Source organism: Stegostoma tigrinum, chromosome 17 (assembly GCF_030684315.1).
Source record: "Stegostoma tigrinum isolate sSteTig4 chromosome 17, sSteTig4.hap1, whole genome shotgun sequence".
Classification (NCBI taxonomy): domain Eukaryota; kingdom Metazoa; phylum Chordata; class Chondrichthyes; order Orectolobiformes; family Stegostomatidae; genus Stegostoma; species Stegostoma tigrinum.
This window is the reverse complement of record NC_081370.1, coordinates 24,875,051-24,893,968: the sequence shown is the minus strand read 5'-3', so window position 1 is coordinate 24,893,968 and position 18,918 is coordinate 24,875,051. Positions and strand designations below refer to the sequence as shown.

The 18,918-nt window shown below is 39.3% G+C and overlaps 1 protein-coding gene across 1 annotated transcript in view; it reads left to right on the top strand.

Annotated features, from left to right (window-relative positions):
- The first annotated feature begins 5,346 nt into the window (after window positions 1-5,346).
- LOC125459494 (serine/threonine-protein kinase BRSK2-like) overlaps window positions 5,347-18,918 on the top strand; it is an 865,025-nt gene continuing 851,453 nt past the window's right edge. Inside the window, 1 exon segment of the mRNA XM_059652027.1 lies at window positions 5,347-5,647. Within this exon segment, the coding sequence (XP_059508010.1) occupies window positions 5,557-5,647 (91 nt within the window). The 5' untranslated portion in view covers window positions 5,347-5,556.

The window sequence follows — 18,918 nt, the reverse complement described above, 5'->3', positions numbered from 1 at the left end:
GACATCTACACAGATCTGTAGATAAGGCATTGACAAGCCAGATAACAAAGCTCATCTCCACTGACTAAAATCTAAATTCCTTCAAAATATAATTAACTTTTCTTTACTTAAAAACAAAGAGGTTGAAACTACTGAGACAGTTAAAGTCAAGACAACAGATCTGCAGTCTGTGAATTCTCTGCTTCATTCTCTTTTAAAAAAAGGTCAGGAGCCCATAGAATCACAGAATTGTTACCGTGGAAAGGGGATGTTCCGTCCATCAAGTCTGACCCAAAGATCTAAAGAGCATCATACCCAAACCCAGCACCCTACGTTATCCCCATAACCTTGCATTTAGCATGGCTAGTCTTTGGACTGTGGGAGGAAACCAGAGCATCCAGTGGAAACCCATGCAGACATAGGGAGAATGTGCAAACTCACGATAGGCTGTCACCCAAGGCTGGAACCAAATCCAGGTCCCTGGCACTGTGTGGCAGCAGTGCTAACCACTGAGCCACCATGTTGCCTGAAAGTACCAATTTTAAATATAAATCGATTGCCTTGACGTCATAGTTACAAACTTCTAGAAGAAAATACAGCCTTAGAATACATTGAAAGCATTTTTCTACATTTTGAACAGTAGACTAGGCATCAGTTTATTAAAAGCATTTTCTACACCCAGGCAATTTACCTATGACCAGATATTGGTTGGTTACACTATTTTCCTTTGTAAAATCAGAGCGAAAATTAAAGAAAACACATAAGATATCAACACTTCTTATTTGGCATGAATGCCACCTAAAGGCAGATACATGCAGCTATAATCTTGGAATTTTTAAACTACAAGTCCCTAGTTCTTAACCCAACACTATTACAGGGACCAAGACCAGTAAACGAGACGCACCATGAAAAAAAAGGCAAACAGAACAGAAAAGGGAAAAAAAATTAAAATAGAAAAAAAGTAACAGAAGTAAACAAAATGCATTTAACTACCTCTAAACAAAAGGCAAGAGAAAAGAAATGGAGCGAGGGCAGGCAAGTGAAGTTGGAGGAAACCAGCCATGATTGTATTAAATGGTGGAACAGGCTCGAGGCACTGAATTGCCTATTCCTGTTCCTAGCTTTTACATTCTGATGTTCTTAAGAGAAATGGGTGGTGAACACTTACTTACGGATTGGTCAACTGTTGAGATTTTTAATGAATTGCAGCTATTCAAATAGCATATGCAGTTTTGTTTTACAGGTCAAGTGATACTTGATCCTGAGAAAAGAACTCTGAAAATCTTTGTTGTCATTGGCAAGGAGGAGCTGCGCAGAATTAACATGTCTGATCTTTCCATGGATGAACAGAAAAACCCAAACTTCTGGAAAGTTTTCAAACACCAGGTCATTTTAAGAGTTAACCTCAGGATTAATAGACAGCACTTCATGTTGTAATCGTAAAAGACAGAAAGGGGAAGTTGTAGGTGATGGTGCATCTGCTGCCTTAGTCCTTCCAGATAGTAGAGGTTGTGGTTTTGGAAGATGCTGTTGAAGGAGCCTTACATGAGTTAACACAATGCATCTTGTAGATTGTATATACTACTGCCATTATTCATTCCCTCAAGTGCCAATGTATCTCGAAGATAGCAGTTGTGGTGTCAATCAAGTAGCCCACTCTCACCTGAATGGTGTCAGCCTTCTTGAATGTTGTTGGAGCTACATTCATTCAGGCAAGAGGGAAATATTACAATTCACTTCTGACTTGTGCTTTGTAGATGTTTGACAGTCATTGAGGGAACCAGCTGGTGAGTTACTCACTACAGAATTCATGGACGCTTACAAATGTGTTATTCCAAATACCCTACCTTCATAAAAACAAGCCCCTATCACTGACCGCTGGACTTATGCTTACAACATTTCTTGAACAGGCCATAGCCTTTCTCAATTTCCCGATTCTAGGAAAGACAAAGGTAATGGCCAGTTCCCCTGCATTGTCCACTTTCACTTTCTTTAAATCCTTGGATGCATCTCATCTGGTCAAGGTGCCTTGTCAACTGTAAGTAACAGTAGTTTATACAATACTCCATCTGTAATAATCCCTTCTCAGTTACCCCAGCCTGGGTAGCATCTCCCTCTTTGTAAAGATAGATGCACAATATTCACCTCAGTTAAGCCAGCTGCCTGCATGTGTAAAACCTGTTCTGGTCTACAATTGACCTGACTCCTCCTTTTCCTATTCAGCTGCACATAAGAGACTCCAGGACACACCTTTATGTTGGCTACTAATGTTTTATCATTATTTCTCTTTGCTTCTCTTATTTGCTTTTTCACCTTCCCTCTGAACTCTTGGTATTTCTTCTGATACTCAATTGTATTTTCCACCTGATGCTAATGATAAGGATAGTTTTTCTTCATCTTACTTCCTTCTCTCCTGGGCTACGCATATACTGCTGAAGGAAACTCTCCTAAATGCAAACCAGGAACACTTGCCTCTCACTGTCTCAAATAACTGCTAGTATCCCAGTCTGTATTTGGGTAATTGAAGTCTCCCATTATAGCTACCCTATAATTTTGGCATCTTTTGGCCAAGATTTGTTCCTTCACATCCTTTTGACTAGTTGCTGGTCTGTAGATTACACCTAGCAATGTAATTGTGGTCTATAGACTACACCTAGCAATGTAATTGTACCATTTTTGTTTCTTAGTCTCAGCTAAATTGATTCTATCATTGAAATCGTTAAGACATTTTCTCTCTTTAGCAGTTGTCTTAACCAATACTAGCATCCCTCCCATTCCTTCTTACTTCTTCTGAATACCTTGTACTCAGGAATGTTTAATATACAGTCTTACCTTTCCTTAGCTAAGTCTCAGTTATTACCACATTCACATTTCCACTTAGCACTCTATACCAGCTACTCCTTCATCTTATACGCTATACTTTACACATTCACATACATGCAGAGTAACTCTGATTAGATTTCATCTCTTTATCCCTTCGTCTGACATCATTAATTCACTTACTGTTCTCTATGTTATTTCCAGCTACTTTTCATCATTTATATAAATGATTTGGATGTGAACAAAAGAAGTATGGTTAGTAAGTTTGCCGATGATACGGAAATTGGAGGTGTCATGGACAGCAAAGAAAGGTTACCTTAGAGTACAATGGAATCTTGATCAGATGGGCCAATGGGCTGAGGACTGCCAGACCAAGTTTGATAAATGTGAGGTGCTGCATTTTGGAAACGCATATCAGAACACTACTTATATGCTTAATGGTCAAGTTTCGAGGTGCGTTGCTAAACAAAGAGGCCTTGGAATACAGGGTCACAAGTTTCTTGAAAGTGGAGTCACAGATAGACAGGATAGTGAAGGCGGCATTTGGTATGCTTGCCTTTGTTGGTCAGTGCATCAGTGGGAAGGTCATGTTGTGGCTGTACAGATATTGATTAGGAATGCAGTTCTGGTCTCTCCGCTGTAAGAAAGATGTTGTGAAACTTGAAAGAATTCAGAAATGACTTACAAGGAAGTTGCCAGGGTTGGAGGGCTTGAGATATAGAGAGAGACTGATTGGCTGTGGCTTTTATCCCCTGGAGTAACAGAGGCTGATGGTTGACCTTACAAAGGTTTATGAAATCAAGAGGGGCTTGGATAGGATAAATAGACAAGGTCTTTTCTCCAGGGTGGGGTAGTCCAAAACTAGAGGACATGGGTTGAAGGTGACAGGGGAAATATTTAAGAGGGACTGTAGGGGCACCTTTTCTCACGCAGTGTGTGGTGCGTGTATGGAATGAACTGCCGGAGGAAGTGGTGGAGACGAGGATATTATAGCATTTAAAAGATGTTTGGATGGGTATATGAATAGGAAGGGTTTAGAGAGAGGGGAGCCAAATGGGACTAGATTAATTTCGGATATCTGGTCAGCATAGATGAGTTGGACTGAGGGGTCCGTTTTCATGCTGTACAGCTGTATGACTCTGTATCTTCAAATATTTTGCAAACCATAGTATTTTCTTCTCTTCTATCTTGGTTCCCACATTCCTACTAAGTTAGTTTAAATCCCTCCCAACAGCACTAAGAAAATGCTTCTCAAGATATTTCCTAATACACCCATTCAGAGATATCATCATACACCTCTGGACCAGGTGGGACACTATCATTGCACCACAAGAGCTCTTAAAATTCTTCTCAAGGTACTCAGTCTATTTCTGTTTACATGCAAAACAACCGCAGAGAACTGCGGATGCTCAAGAACAGAAGTTACTGGAAAAGGTAATCAGGTTTGGTAGGATCTGTGCAGAGAAAACAGAATTAACATTGCAGATCCAATGACCCTTTTCACAGAAGTAAGTTTGTTTCTGTTCAGGTGTAACCTGTCTGGCTTGCAATTAATGCAGTCAGATATACCAATTCCCTACCTTATTTAGGAGAGAAATTAAGACGACCCCTTCCCCCCCACCTCCCCCCCCCCCCCCCCAGGAAAGGTTAATGATAATCTGGAAGTTATTCCTGCAAAAAGATTATGGATGATGAAAATATTGAAATGTTCCAGCTGAAAATCATTAGATTTTATTTGGTATGGGTGTCAAAGCATACGAAACGAAGCTGGGTAAATGCATTTGAGAGACAGAACTATGGGAAAATGATACAAGCTGAAGTGCTAAGTTACTCCTGTTTCTTTGAAAGGGCATCTGAACAATTGATCCTTGCTTTAAGAGGCTAACAAAATCACCGTTCCTTTAAGAGCAAGAGTGTTTCCATTGGTAAATTATGGCAGCCTATTATCCTATATAATAAATGAACATTTCTTTCAAAAATAATGCAAGCTACACGCGGTGCTGATACCCAGTGGGAAGCAGAGGCGCGCGTGCGCGCCAGTAATAGAGGGTGCGGTTCTGTTAGAGCGATCCTCGCCCATCAGGAGAGCATTCCCAGCAGCATGATACAGTGGTCTAATTATCAAACATTGAAACTAGTGAATATACACGTTAGGCCGTTCTTTGTAAAGTGAATGGGCCATTGCAACCACCCGCCAAGAGAGTGGAATGTTAAATTAAACAGCTAGAAATTGCAACAAGCCCTGAACAGGTGCCTTTTAGAAGCACTGCACGATGGGTTTTGTAGTCTTCCAATTGCACGAGTGAAATTAGTCTGTATTATTATTGTCAGAGAAGTTTGCTGGTATTCTTACGTGTTTTTTCTTAGAAGTTTTATAATGTTTATTCATTTTATAAGAAAGGTGACTGAGCCTGAAGTTCCTCTTTATATTGTATTAGAGCTGATAATTGCTGCGGCGGTTCTGACAGTCTCCCCATAGCAGTGTGTGGCTCGTTGTGGTGTCAATCACAGCGCGTCAAGGCGCTTCCGCTAGCACTTTAGGTTGCTTCAGCGTATGATATCGTATCTTACTGTTTCATGGTGTAGAACTGGCGTGTAGCACAATGGTGTATGGATCATAGTCTTTTTCTTCTTTTTAAACAAGATTTTTTTTGTATTCAAGCAAAGAAAATTTAAATTAAAAAAGCCTATCGGTTAGTGGATCTGCGAGGGATTCTCTTTTAGTTTTTATAAGAGGGGGAGAAAAACCCGGTCAAAATGTCAACGGGTAAAGAAATCGGGGGAGCCCAGCATGCTCAATACGTGGGACCATATCGACTGGAAAAAACGCTTGGAAAGGGACAGACAGGTTTGCGCAAATTTTAATGACATGCACTAGTGAATGTGGTTCACTTATATTGGTGTCAAGCTACAGGAATGTCTTGTAATTCACCTACTGCAGTGAAGTCTTGGATAGTTGGAATGTTTCTTTGTAACATGTTAATGACGTTTAATTTTTGGAATTGGTGTGAATTTTTTATGGATACTTGCGGGGTTGGGGGAGAAGGGAGAATGACAATTTTATTCTCAGCTAGAAGTGTTGGTGACCAGTATTGCGTGCACAGTTCCTCTGTGATACCAACAGCCTTGCGTATAGTTTGTCGGAACTGGAGTCTGGGGATATCCCTTTCTGTGATTTTCTTTTGAACAATGTTGATTTAAAGTCTAATCAGATTGGAATTTTAAAAATAGAATTGTGATGTAACGTGTTGTTTCAGCCAAGATTTTGATTTTTTTTCTTCCAGGGTAGCTCGATGCAATTATTTCTACCGTATTTTCTCGGGGTGCCGGTGCGGTTTCTTTCTCCAAGTGGGGGGAAATGTTTAAACGTGTTATTTGCTAGATGTTTCGTCGGAGGAATTGATGCATTGTAGCATATAATGCGAAGGCAGAGCTTGCCCATCTGTTGTCTGAGAGTACAATAGGCGTTACCTTACCAGCTGCTGCCCTACTCATTAGCAGTTTTGGGGCATGTCCGGTTTCTTTCGCGTTGTAAATCTCACTGTCCAGATGCAGTCATAAAGCCTCTTTTTTTCCCGAGTGCGTGTTTTGGAAACCGGGCTTTTCAGTCCGTCGCTTTTTGCAGTAGAGCGGTGTATTTGGCATTGTTAATCTTCTGAAGCGGCGCTGGACTGAGTCGCAGTCAACACTTCTGCGGTGTTATTGACCGCTCGCTTTACAGCGACGAATCACAACTGAACCAAAGCAGACAAACCCCCTACCTTACCCCACAATGGGTGGCTGATGATCTTCAGCACCCTCGCTGGGAACACCACTTCGGAAGCTCCCTGATGCATTTCAGGAGCAGAGTGCACGTTTCGTGCAGAAAAGTGTAACCCGTTTCCTGACATCTTGTGCATAATCCACCAGCTGAAGCCTTGCAATAAAGTAACCCTGTACAGTATCTTCAGAAAGATGCGTGTGAGAGGGAGTCGGAGGGGGCCACACGAGAAGGGTTACTAAGGACGCAGTTCAAAGGAAGAAAGGAGGAGGCTGAATATAGCTTGTAGGCGCGCTTGTTTAAACTCATCAAAGCGGTTTGGACAGCAAGGGGGCAGCCCTTCAATCTGGTTTGTTGGAAATTGATTTTTTTCGTTTGTGGGATACAGGCAGGACGCGGTTGAATGAATAAAGAGCTTTTCCCGGAATCGCTTGCACGTGTCCTGTTAGACTAGCTAAAGACCCAATACCCGCTGCCCAGACTTCTAATGCAACACCTATCGACCTGGGATGGGAAACAATGAAATGGCTTGGTTATATTTGAACTATCTTTTTGACCCACGTGTCGCTGCGGATCTGATGGTCTTTCCCCACTTCCTGAAGCATTGGTTTCTCCCTGCCAGGGAGCTGTCCGCTTTCTGCCATTGTAAATACAGGCTGTAGGTCCGAGCTCTCTCCCTCTCTGTCACTCCTTGAGAAGCCTCACTTCTTACTTATAACCACCTAACGTTACCGCCCGAGGTGGATTTGGAATCACTTATTTAGTAATAAACAGACAATTGAAACCGCGTTTCTTTTGTTTCCTCCAAACAGAGTGAAAGTAATATTTGAGGTAACGTCGTCTTCTGAAGGTTTTAGCAAATTAAGCGGGTTTCGTTATCCAGGGAGGGTTCCCCTAAATAGAGGTTTGCTGTTCCCCTAAATAGGGGTTAGGCTGAATAATCTTGAGCGGGATCAGTGTACCCAGGCTGATACTCGCTTTACAATGATAATGTGTCTCCTCGCTCTGAGAATCCACATCATTTCACGTTAAGTCCCATACCATGCTCGTTTTGTAACAGATAAAGCTGCTTCGAAAGTGGTTTGTTATTGTTTCACCTCTCCAATCCTGCATTGAAAAAAACGGTGACTTTCCGTGGTTAAATTGTATTCGATGCAGTCATGTTCATACCTCAGGAAAGAGAAGTGGCCGACATTATTCGTGCGGCTGGATGATATTCTTCCCTTTTAAAATATAGCCCAGGGTTGTACTAACTGGCTGAGGATGTGTTATAATGGGACGATCTTTGCACAGCGGTCATTACATATGTAACCCCGAGGGCGCGCTTTTAAACACTTCTCGTCATAAAGTTGCAGTTTGTTTTATTACACCCGTTGGCTACAGTTTGGTGATTTAACTCGTTTGTAGGGCACACTAGGATATCTGCAATAAAAGAAAGTAATATGTTGTAATTTAAAAAGAGACCTTTTGCAAGGCCGGGAATATTGCACTTCGCTAACGCTCTACAATTCTTTGGGAGTGGGAGTAAAAGGCGATTGGACACCAAAATGTTTGTTACTTCATAGATATGAGGTAATGCAAGGTTGTGTGTGGCCACGGAGAGGCTCTAAATATAATTTGTGGCGCTTCTGTTTTCGAAACTCTTGGAACGGTACTTGAGCAGCTCTGTTTTGGCCACAGTGGGTAACATTGATCGCATATTGTCATCTCACCCGTGTCGATATTTTTAATTCATGCATCCAAACACGTTATAACACGTATGTTTGGAGCAGGTGGGACCTGAAACCCAGCCTTCTGACCCAGAGGTAGGAACACTTCCATAGCACCACAAGAGCTCTCATTTTGTTTCTGTGTATGTTGGCTGTAAGTCGAGACAAACCAGGAAAGTGTTAACCTCAGTTAGTTTTGGTGTTGTTTGTGGGGGAGGACATAGCAGAAGGAAAGGCTAGGGTTAAATGCAAGGTGCAAATAAATCGAGCACCTCTAAACTGTCAGAGGATTGATTGGTGTGGAAAACGGAAACTCATCTTTTAGAAAATCGAGAGGTATTCCTGAATGCGGGTTAGCCCACGGATAATGTGGCTGTGTAACCACATTAAGGAATATTAGTCAAAAATTAGATTTTCTAGCACTCAGTATCCCCCTCCACTCTCATTTTGTAAAGTGAAAAACCGGCTCCATTTTCATTTTGCGCTTTAGGAAATATCAAATATTTCCATGAAGTATATTTTAAACTAATTCTGTTTGGGTTTTTTGTTTGGAATTATTGACAATGCTAGCAAATATATGGGCACTTCAATTTGGTAACCTGATATTTATGTCAAAGCCTTGCAGAGTGGGCATGACAGATTATATACTCCTCTGCTTAGCAATGTGCCATGTGATAATTTTAGAAGATTACCCTCATGTTCAAATGTGACAGTTGAGATTGAATCTGTCAAATTAGGCAGAAATTTATACAAGTGGGAGAACTTAGTTGCAACTGTTTAAAATAACTGCACGTCAAACCATTGTGATTAGACAAGGACATTTTGAAAGACATCAGACTGGTATGAATTCAAATATAGCTTTTAAAAGTGAAATGTAAATGTTCAGATCTACTGGATCTCCCAGTTTGGGGAAATTGATTTGAATGGTAGGAGACAGAATGGGGATAATGGCAGGTATACTAATTGTAAGTTGTAACTAGTGTTATCCTCCAACCATCTCTGGGGTTTCAATCCTTCACTGTTTATTCAAGGCGTATAATAGAATTGGAAACTAATTTATCCAAGTTTACTGCTACCACTGTTATGTGACATTGTGAACATTCAAGGTGGGTTCATAAAGTTACAAGTTTAAGTATATGGACAAAACTGGTAAATTAATTTCAATGTAGGTAAAATGGGGTTATCCAATTTGGACCTGGAAAAGATGGGACAGAATATTTTAAATGGTAAAAAGCTAGAAAGTGTGGAATCTGGTAACTGCCATGGGACTGACTTCTGTAGATCATAAAAATATTATGCACAAGTACAAGAAAAAAAAGACTAGCAGCTTATTGGAATACTCACCATCATCTTCTGAGAACTTGTGTGTGAAGAAGCACATATTATACAACCATTGTATAAGGTGGTGACGACTCCATACTTGGAGTGCTTCGAGCAGTTCTGCAAATTACACTTGGGAGGAATCTGTTTACCTGTAGAGGGAAAAGTGCAGCATAGACGGACCAAAATAATAACTAGACTTCAAGTATTAAATTTGACAAACCAAGGTTGAATTACTCTGAAATTTAGAAGGTTTGGGGTAATTTTGGTCAAAGCCAACTAAGATGAGTATTTATACTAATAGATGGAGAGAAAATGTCCATAGCAGTTAAAGAATCAAGGACTTGGGGCCTACCCTAGGATAATTAGAGACAGACAAACCTTTCAAGAGTGAAGAGTATTTCTGCACAAAAGGAATAGAAGCTTGGAATGCCCTTCTGAAAATGCAGTTAGTGAAAGATCCCTTGTTAATTTTGAATCTGTGGTTGATTTATTTATTAGCTGTACATGTTAAGGACTATGGGGTAGAAGTGGGTCAGTGGTTTTAGATGGCAGGTGATTCATCCATGATTTCAGTTGATGGCACAACAGAGTCAGGGTTAAATGGTCTGCTCTGGTTGAAGTGTTATGCTGTTGAGCCTAAGTATTATCATTGCTTTTGGTGCTTTAAAGATATAATTTTGGTTTTGCATACATGGACAAATCTGTTGAGTCAATATGTAGGCTGTTAGTTGTACTGCAGTATATAAAGGTCAATGGAATTGGTGCTTGGGACCTGTTTATAGGCTATGGGAGTTTTGAGGTCAGATCTTAGTGAGTTGTGGATGGGCCCTTCCCCCTTTTTCTTGCCCTCCTTCAGCTTTAGAAAGGAGAGTTTGGAAATGGGATAGCACAGTACTGAATGGTGGATGTAATTTTCATTAGAGTATTCTTTTGTGATTAGTGGTTTATTTATGAGCTATTTCAGCTAAATGCACCATGCTGCACGTGTATGGGGACAATATTTCAACTCATTGTTTCTCAAGACGTCATTTTCTGTTGAGTTGGAATTAAGTTTGGGGCTTGGAGTATGGAATGCATGCCTTGCACTAGGACCTCTCTGGATCTTTCTTGTTCTGCATATTATGAAAGGACAATTATGTGCAGTAGGAAGAGGTATGTCTTGGGTGTGGAAGTATAGCTCATAGGGAATTATGAATTGGAATATATTGTCTTTCCTGAGATAGTTGAAGGAGGTGTTGAGGTCGGTGTCAGGGTGCTGGTAAATATTTGGGTATTCTAAATTTTGAAGGGAGTTAGCATTATGCAGAAGTGGGATCCGGACCTTCCACATATTAGCCATAGCATGGTGTTTGGCACGGGCCTTGTATACTTTGGAGGAGTCTGGGCCCAGACTTAGAAGGAACAAGGAGCCTTGAAGAGGAATGGAGAGCATGGGGAGGCAGGGATTTGGCTGTGAAGTGGTAGAACAAGAACATGGATCAAAGCTTAACGTTATTTATTAAGCAATCAATCAGATCCACCGTCTGCATTGGACAACTTTGTTTTTACTTGAATGCGTTCCAAATAAAGTTGTACTCTGTTGAAATTTTACGGAGCCACAATGTTTAATACAAAATAAGTGTTATACTAAAATGACCTTAACATTGCTGCAGTCAGCAAACAATTGCAAGGAAGCTATTTTGGAAACGTGAATGGTATTAAGGATGAATCTAATCCAATAAAGTTGTAATATGTTATTGTGTTGGATATATGTTACCAAATGGTGTAAACATAATCACAAAACAGCCCTGTTAAGCTACAGTAAAACAGCAATTGAAAGTTCTATATGGGTTTAGCATTACCAGAATTAAAAGGGAATACAGACTTTTACTTGCAACTTGCCAAATGCAATTGGTGAATAACCCTGTTCATTATTTCAAGGAAAGTTTAATCCCAGAAATGACTGTTGGAATTGAACACATTATTTAAACAGCAAAATATTAATGCCTCTTCAATATCATTTTATGTGTATGAAAACTACAACTACTGCAGAGTAGTTTTTTTGAACAAAACTTTTTCCTTCAATTATTGACCATCCTTAGGATCTAATATGACAAAATATGTTGCTTTTATAGCTTGCCATCTTTTGAATTTGTTTTATTGCATTCCTCCCCAAATGCCACCTGCTAAGTCCCTTAGTAAAGAGCAGCTAGAAAACTTATGAAGGCACCATTAAGCAGTAGCAGATAATAGTGCTTTAATTTACTGTCTTCCATGCATCAACGCTTCTTGCATCTTCAGTAGGAGGAGACATCAGCACTCTTCAAAGCTTTATTTCTGAACATTGACACTAATAAACACCTACATTCAGTCCTTCCTATATGATGTTTTGGGCATCAAAAACAGTAGAGAAGCTCCAGTAGCATTCTTCTGCCTACACAGCAGAATATATCATAGAAAGGTCCTGAAATGATTTGTCATACAGTTTTATCAAAAGTGGTTTGTTTCTTGGGTTTAGCTTTGCAAATATTGTCTTTGTTCATTGAACTCAGCTCAGCCAGCAACACCCAATGTGAATTTCTAGTTGTCCTCCAGGTGGTGGTGGAGAGATCTCCTGTTTAAATTAGAGGTGAAAAGTGTTTTTTGGGTCATTCATTGGCCTTTGGCATCCTCTTTCCCAGGAAACTGGAAGGCTGTATTATTAATTATTTTTAAGACTGAGTTAAATTCTTGATAGACAAAAGAGCCAAAAGCGAAAGGGGTAAACAGGAACATGGAAATGAGGCCACAATTAAGTCAATTACAAACTTATTTATCGGTGGTGGAACAAGCTTCAGAGGCTGGATGGTCTATTCCTATATTGTACCTTCCTAAGTCTGGCTCGAGCAGCTGTAATCTGTCCGAAGATATTCCCAAAGTGTTGTTAGGTATGAAGGTTCAATGTTTTAACTTGTCAACAAATTAAAGAATTGTACTAAGTTTTAAAGTCGTAATTGCATGTAATTTGAATGGGCACTTGTGGTCCCATATGCCGACTCCATTTCTTCTGCTGTGTGGTAGAGATCGGGGTATGGGAGTTGTTGCAGTGAATCCGATGGATGGTGTAAATTCAGTGGTGGTCAGAAGAGTTGAATGTTGAAGTTGGTGAATAGACTGCTAATCAAGTGCGCTGCTTTGTTCTTAACTGTGGTGTTACTTGAGTACTGTTGGAGTACATTAATTTAGGCAACTGAAGAGTATTCCTTCAAACTACTTTGCTTAGATGTCCATAGTTAGAAATGTGTTTTCTGATCTTTATATTAAAGCATTTATTGGGACTACACAGACACTTAAATGAAATACCCTTGAAGGTAACGCAAACTTTACTGATTGCTGTATTCTATAAAATGCTGCTGAGTAGTATATCAAGTTGTATTGAATATGAAAACTGGAAGGGAAAAATGAGAGACTTTCTGTCGGATGCAATTGTACAGAAAGATCAGTTAAGTTAAGCATAATTGCTTATTATTTCTGTTCTAGTTTGCATCAACATATTCTGACCAAAAAAAATACGCTGCTTGTGGTTTTAAATTGTTAGTAATAGGCAGGGTAACTTCAAAGAAATAATTATTGCATCAATGTTTTAGCTATATGTTCACTTTGCACTTTCTGACAGTTCAGCTGTAGGTTTCTGTTTGAGGACAGCAAGATCATGATGTAGGCTTTGTGTAGAATTCGGTTTGTATGTTGATTTTGAAGTTTGAATTATTTGTTCAGAGCCAAGGTGTTAACATGGTGTGCTTTATATAATGTGGTAGTATAATCTAACATACTATTGAAATTTATCATGCACTTTATTAACTTCAGTCTTTCGAGCCCTTGAGCTATGCGTGCACTGTTCCATTATTAATGAACTTGCAGAATGGAAATCTTATTTATAAGCATATATACATTTTGAATGATGCAGGGCTAAAATTTAAGTGTGCACAAGTAAATTGAGAGTGCATGCATTTATGTTTAGTCATTCTATGAAAAGATCATCTTTAAGTTTTCCCAAATTTAGAGAGAATTTTCTTTGATATAGGCTTTTAAATTTGCTTGATGAGTGTATTAAAGGTAACTGTAATATCTCGTTTGGAACGAGGTATAATAGGCTTCATTTAAGGCCCTTTTGTTGTACAGTGGTAGTGTCCCTACCTCTGTACAGAGACCTGGGTTCAGGTCCCACCTGCTCTAGAGGTGTGCAGTAACACCCCTAAACAAGTTGGTTAGAAAAAGCATTAAATTTTAAATTTTTAAAAAAAGCTTTGGAAACAGGTGAGTGATTTGATGATCGTTAGGAATAAAGCTTGAGTAGTTCATGATGGTCATCTTTAGATTTACACAAATCTGCACCTATCATCTGTTTGTATAGTGTGTGTCTGTATATGCATTTACAGGTGAACAGGATTTGGCAAAGCATTGATGTTGTGAAAAAGGTGCAAGTGTGAATTTCCTGTCTAGTATGTGATTATATTTATTAAAATAATCAATGTGTATTGTGGACTTTTTAATCCTGTTTTTTGATTAGCTTTATGCTGGTGTCATCTATTTGTGTGGATAAACTTAGCCAGGTAGGTTGAAGTTGAATTGATTGCCACAAAATTCTGGACCAAAATATTCTATCTTAATAACTGAACATTGCAGGGGATAAGAGTTGAATTTGGAAAAAAAATGTTTTTTTTTTCAACCACTGACGGTCCCTAATTAGCAGCTGTTGATTCTCCCAGGCTGATCTTTACCTAGTCCTTTCTCTGCCCAACTGTTTTCTCTCTCTGGGCTCCATTTCCACCTGTTATTTACTGCTTCCCTCCCCCCACCCCATCCTCACCATTTATACCAATCTTTTCCTGGCTACAGTCAATTCTGAAGAAGTGTCGCAGCACCGGAAATGTTTACTCTGCTTTTTGTCCACAGATGCTGTCACATCTGAGCTTGTTTTCCAGCGTTTCTGATTTTCAGCACATACAGTTCTTTGGATTTTTTTTGTTCTTTTGATTTAACTCACTATCTGCCCCTCTGCCCATCTCTGGTATACCAACTAATAATATTTAAAGACTGTCCTTAAGGATGTTCAAGGCTGAATTCGGAGACTGGCACAGGCTGTGTAATTTGGTTACTTCGGTGTATTTTGACCCCACTGTGATGGTAAAACAACACTGAGCACTTCCTCCTGTCCCTAAATTTGCTAAAATGTAATGACATTCTTTATTGAGGTTTTATTTAAATGTTTCTAAATACCAATGGGAGTCCTTTATCATTTTAGGCATGATTTGACTCATTTTGTTTACAAAGAAGGAATAGTTGTGTACTTCCCTAGTTCACTACAGCTGACACTGAAAATTCAAAGAAGGCGTGTACTTGGAACTAATTGGAGTGAGAGTATCCTATTATGGCATTGCAATTGAGGAATAATTGGCAACTTATCCAGGAGAAATTCCCACTTAACTGTTGAATTTTTTTCAATGCGTTTCCATTCATAAAACTGTCTGGTTTTAAATAGTGAGCATAATTTCCAGAATTTTCAATGGACAGACTCTTTTTTTTGTTCCTATAAATGACGTCTCCCTGATCACTGAAAAAAAAACAGCAAAGTTGTTCATTTCTTATTTTACTACAAAACATCATAATAAACAAATGGGCAATATAGAAGGATTGTCTAATGTTTACTTGTTATAGAATATCAGCACTGTAAACAAATGAACACTAAAGGGAAAGAAAATCCTCTTATTGCATGTTGACGTATAGTCGCACCTCTATTTGCATCAAATAGGTAAATTGTTATTTTATTCCATGATTGAAAAGATAAACTTCCATGGAAATTTCTTTTCAAATTCTTTGAGTGGACACTTGTTTGATTCTACACCCCGAGCAGAAGCTTTAATGCGTTGTCAATAGCAGCAAAGGGTATCTGCTGACATTTGACAAATTCCAGTGGAGTGATTTTCTTTATTACTGATGGTGGGTGTTTTGTGTTTATTAAAGAAAACATTGTATTAGTTAATGTCTCGCTTCTAACTTTAGACATAATTCTATATATTTATTAGGTTTAACATTTTTAAGTTTTGATGCCTTTGCTCAAACAGGCCCTCTCTTTCTGATATATATACAACTACAGTTGTTCAATTGATATTGTCAACAGTGCTAAATTCTAAAACACAATCAATTCTACACTGAAGTACAAATAAATTGAGAATTTTTGGAGTGAAACTTCTTGTCAAAGGTGCTGGTTGTAAGCATTTGCGTATTTTGACTGATTTTTCTCAGTCTCATGGAGATAATAATCATTTGGTCTGTGAAGATAATAAATATGCATTAGACTATCAATTTTATGACTTCTTTGAGCTGATGAATGCGACTGTGTTTTCAAGATGGTTAATGTTATACTATTGCTCTGTCAACTTTGACTTTGGATTCTGCCCACTAATGATCAAGAAGATGGCACTATTGCAGGAACAGATTATTTTCTTTTAGTTCTGTTCACACTGCAGATTTTCATCTTTTTCTGCACTGTAAGGATTCCATGATTCTAGCTAGGCGGATTAGCAAAGGTAAATGCAGGATTACAGGGATAAAGTGGGATGCTGTATGAAGTGGGTGCAGAGTGATGGGCCAAATAACCTCTTTCTGCATTGCGGGGATTCTAACTTAAATATTATGATTAATAAGATCATATAACCACTGAATTGTCAACCTTGTGTGTCTGTAGTTCATACAAGGATAGAAGTGTGCCACTCTTCACAGATACATGTCAATTGGACTATGATCATACTAACATCATGATCCAAAAGAAAATATGACTTAATATATACCCTGTCTCCTCCAAACTACTAATGCACATGTCAAAGTTTCATGATCATTTTGTCTTCAAGATGTTGCTGTACATTAGAAACTGAAAGCAGGCTTGAGCTAAGAGCTAAATGCAATGATGGAGAGAACTACCAATGCTGGAGTTAGAGATAAATCAGACTTTCGACTAGTAAGTAGGGGAGAAGAGAGGACTGAGTGTACGGGGAGTATAACCATTAATGGAAGGAAAAGCAACAGGTTAGCAGGTGACGAGGAAGCTTCAACTCCATTGAAAATTCGGGGGAAAAAAGTTAAAGGGAAGGAGAATGCGAGCTGTGTGTAATGGAGGTGGTAGGACCCAAAAAGAAGGTGCAAAAACTGGCATAAGGGCATTTTATCTGAATGCTCAGAGCATTCAAAACAAGGTGGATGAGTTGAACGGTGCAAATTATGGCAAATGGGTATGATTTAGTGGCCATGATAGAGACATGGTTGCAGGATGGCCATGACTGGGAATTAAATATCTAGGGGTATCAAACTGTTTGGAAGGACAGACAGGAAGGTAAGGGAAGTGATGTCGATATGAGTTTCAAGGATGATATCAGGGGGGTAGTGAGAGATGATTATAGGTTCTACTGAACTAAAGGTTGAATCCATTTGGGTGGAAATTAGGATTAGCAGGGAGAAGAAGTCACTGATAGGTGTAGTTGAGAGGCCACCAAATAATGACATCGTGGTGGGGCGGGCAATAAAGACAGAAATAGCTAATGCATGTAAAAATGGTACAGCAATTATCATGGGGGATTTTAATCTACATATCAGTTGGTCAAACTCGGTCAGTCACGGCAGCCTTGAGGAGGGGTTCATAGAATGTATCTGCAATAATTTCCTTGAACAATATGTAATGGAACCTACAAGGCAGCAAACTATCCTAGATCTAGTCCTAATGTAATGAGACAGGAATAATTAATGATCTCATTGTTAGGGATTCTCTCAGAAGGAGCGATCACAGTATGGTCAAACTTAAAATACAGATGGAGCATGAGAAGGTTAATCTAGTACCTATGTTGGGACGAAGGAAGAGTTACCGAAGGTAAAATGGGAGCAAAAACCTAATGGTGGGTCATTTGAGGAACAGTGGAGGACTTTCTAAACAATTTTTCAGTGCTCAGCAGAAGTATATTCCAATCATAAGGAAGAACTATAAGTAAAGAAATAGTCAGCCATGGATGTCTAAGGAAATAAAGAAAAGTATCAGATTTTTAAAAAAATGCAAAAAAAGCACAGATTAGTGGTAACTAGTGGACTGGGAAATCTTTAAAGGCCAACAGAAAGTCACAAAAAAAAGTTAAAGAAAAGTAAGATAGATTGAGAGTAAGCTAGCTCAGAATATAAAAACAAGCAGTAAAAGTTTCTATAAATATGTAAATTGTAAAAGAGTGGCAAAGGTAAACATTGGTTCTTTAGGGTATGAGAAGGCCAATTTAACAACTGGGAATGAGGAAATAGCTGAGGCGTTTAACAGTTATTTTGTGTTTGTCTTCACAATGGAAGACTTGAATAACGTGCTGAAAACTGATGGCAAGAAGGTTATAGCGGGTGAGGACCTAGAAACTATCACTAAGGAGGCAGTGCACGGAAAGCTAATGGAACTAAAGGTAGACAAGTCTCCCGGCCCTGATGAAATGCGTCCTGGGGTTTGAAAAGAGGTGATGGCGCGGGGCGGGGGTGAGGGGTGGGGAGTGAAAGAACAAATGCACTGGTAATCTTGTACCAAAATTCACTGGACTGTGGGGTGGTTCCTGCAGATTGGAAAATGGCCAATGTGACACCACTGCTTAAAAAAGGAAGTAGACAAAAAGCAAGTAACTGTAGGCCAGTTAGCTTAACTTCAGTAGTGGGGAAAATGCTTGAATCTATCATTAAGGAAGAAATAGCAAGACACCTGGATATAAATTGTCCCATTGGGAACAACCAGTATGGGTTCATGAAGGGTAGGTCATGTTTAACTAATTTGGTGGAATTCTTTGTCCACAGCAAGGAATCTGTGGGTGTGGTGTATCTGGATTTCCAGAACGCGTTTGACAAGGTACCACACCAAAGGCTGCTACATAAGATAAAGTTGCATGGTATTACAGGTAATGTATTGGCATGGATAGAGGATTGGTTGACTAGAAGAAAGCAAAGAGTAGGGGTAAATGGGTGCTTTTCTGGTTGGTGGTCGGTGGCTAGTGGTGTGCCTTTGAGATCAGTGTGGGGACTATAATTGTTTAGAATTTACATAGATGATTTGGAGTTGGGGACTAATAGTGGTGTGTCAAAATTTGCAAATGACACTAAGATGAGGGTGGAGCAAAGTGTGCAGAAGACACTGAAATTCTGCTGAGGGATATAGATAGTCTAAGTGAGTGGGCAAAGGCCTGGCAGATGGAGTATAATGTTGATAAGTGAGCGGTTATCAAATTTGGTAGGAATAACGGCAAAATGGACTATATTTTAAATGGTAAAAAAGTTGCAGCACACTGCTGTGCAGAGGGACTT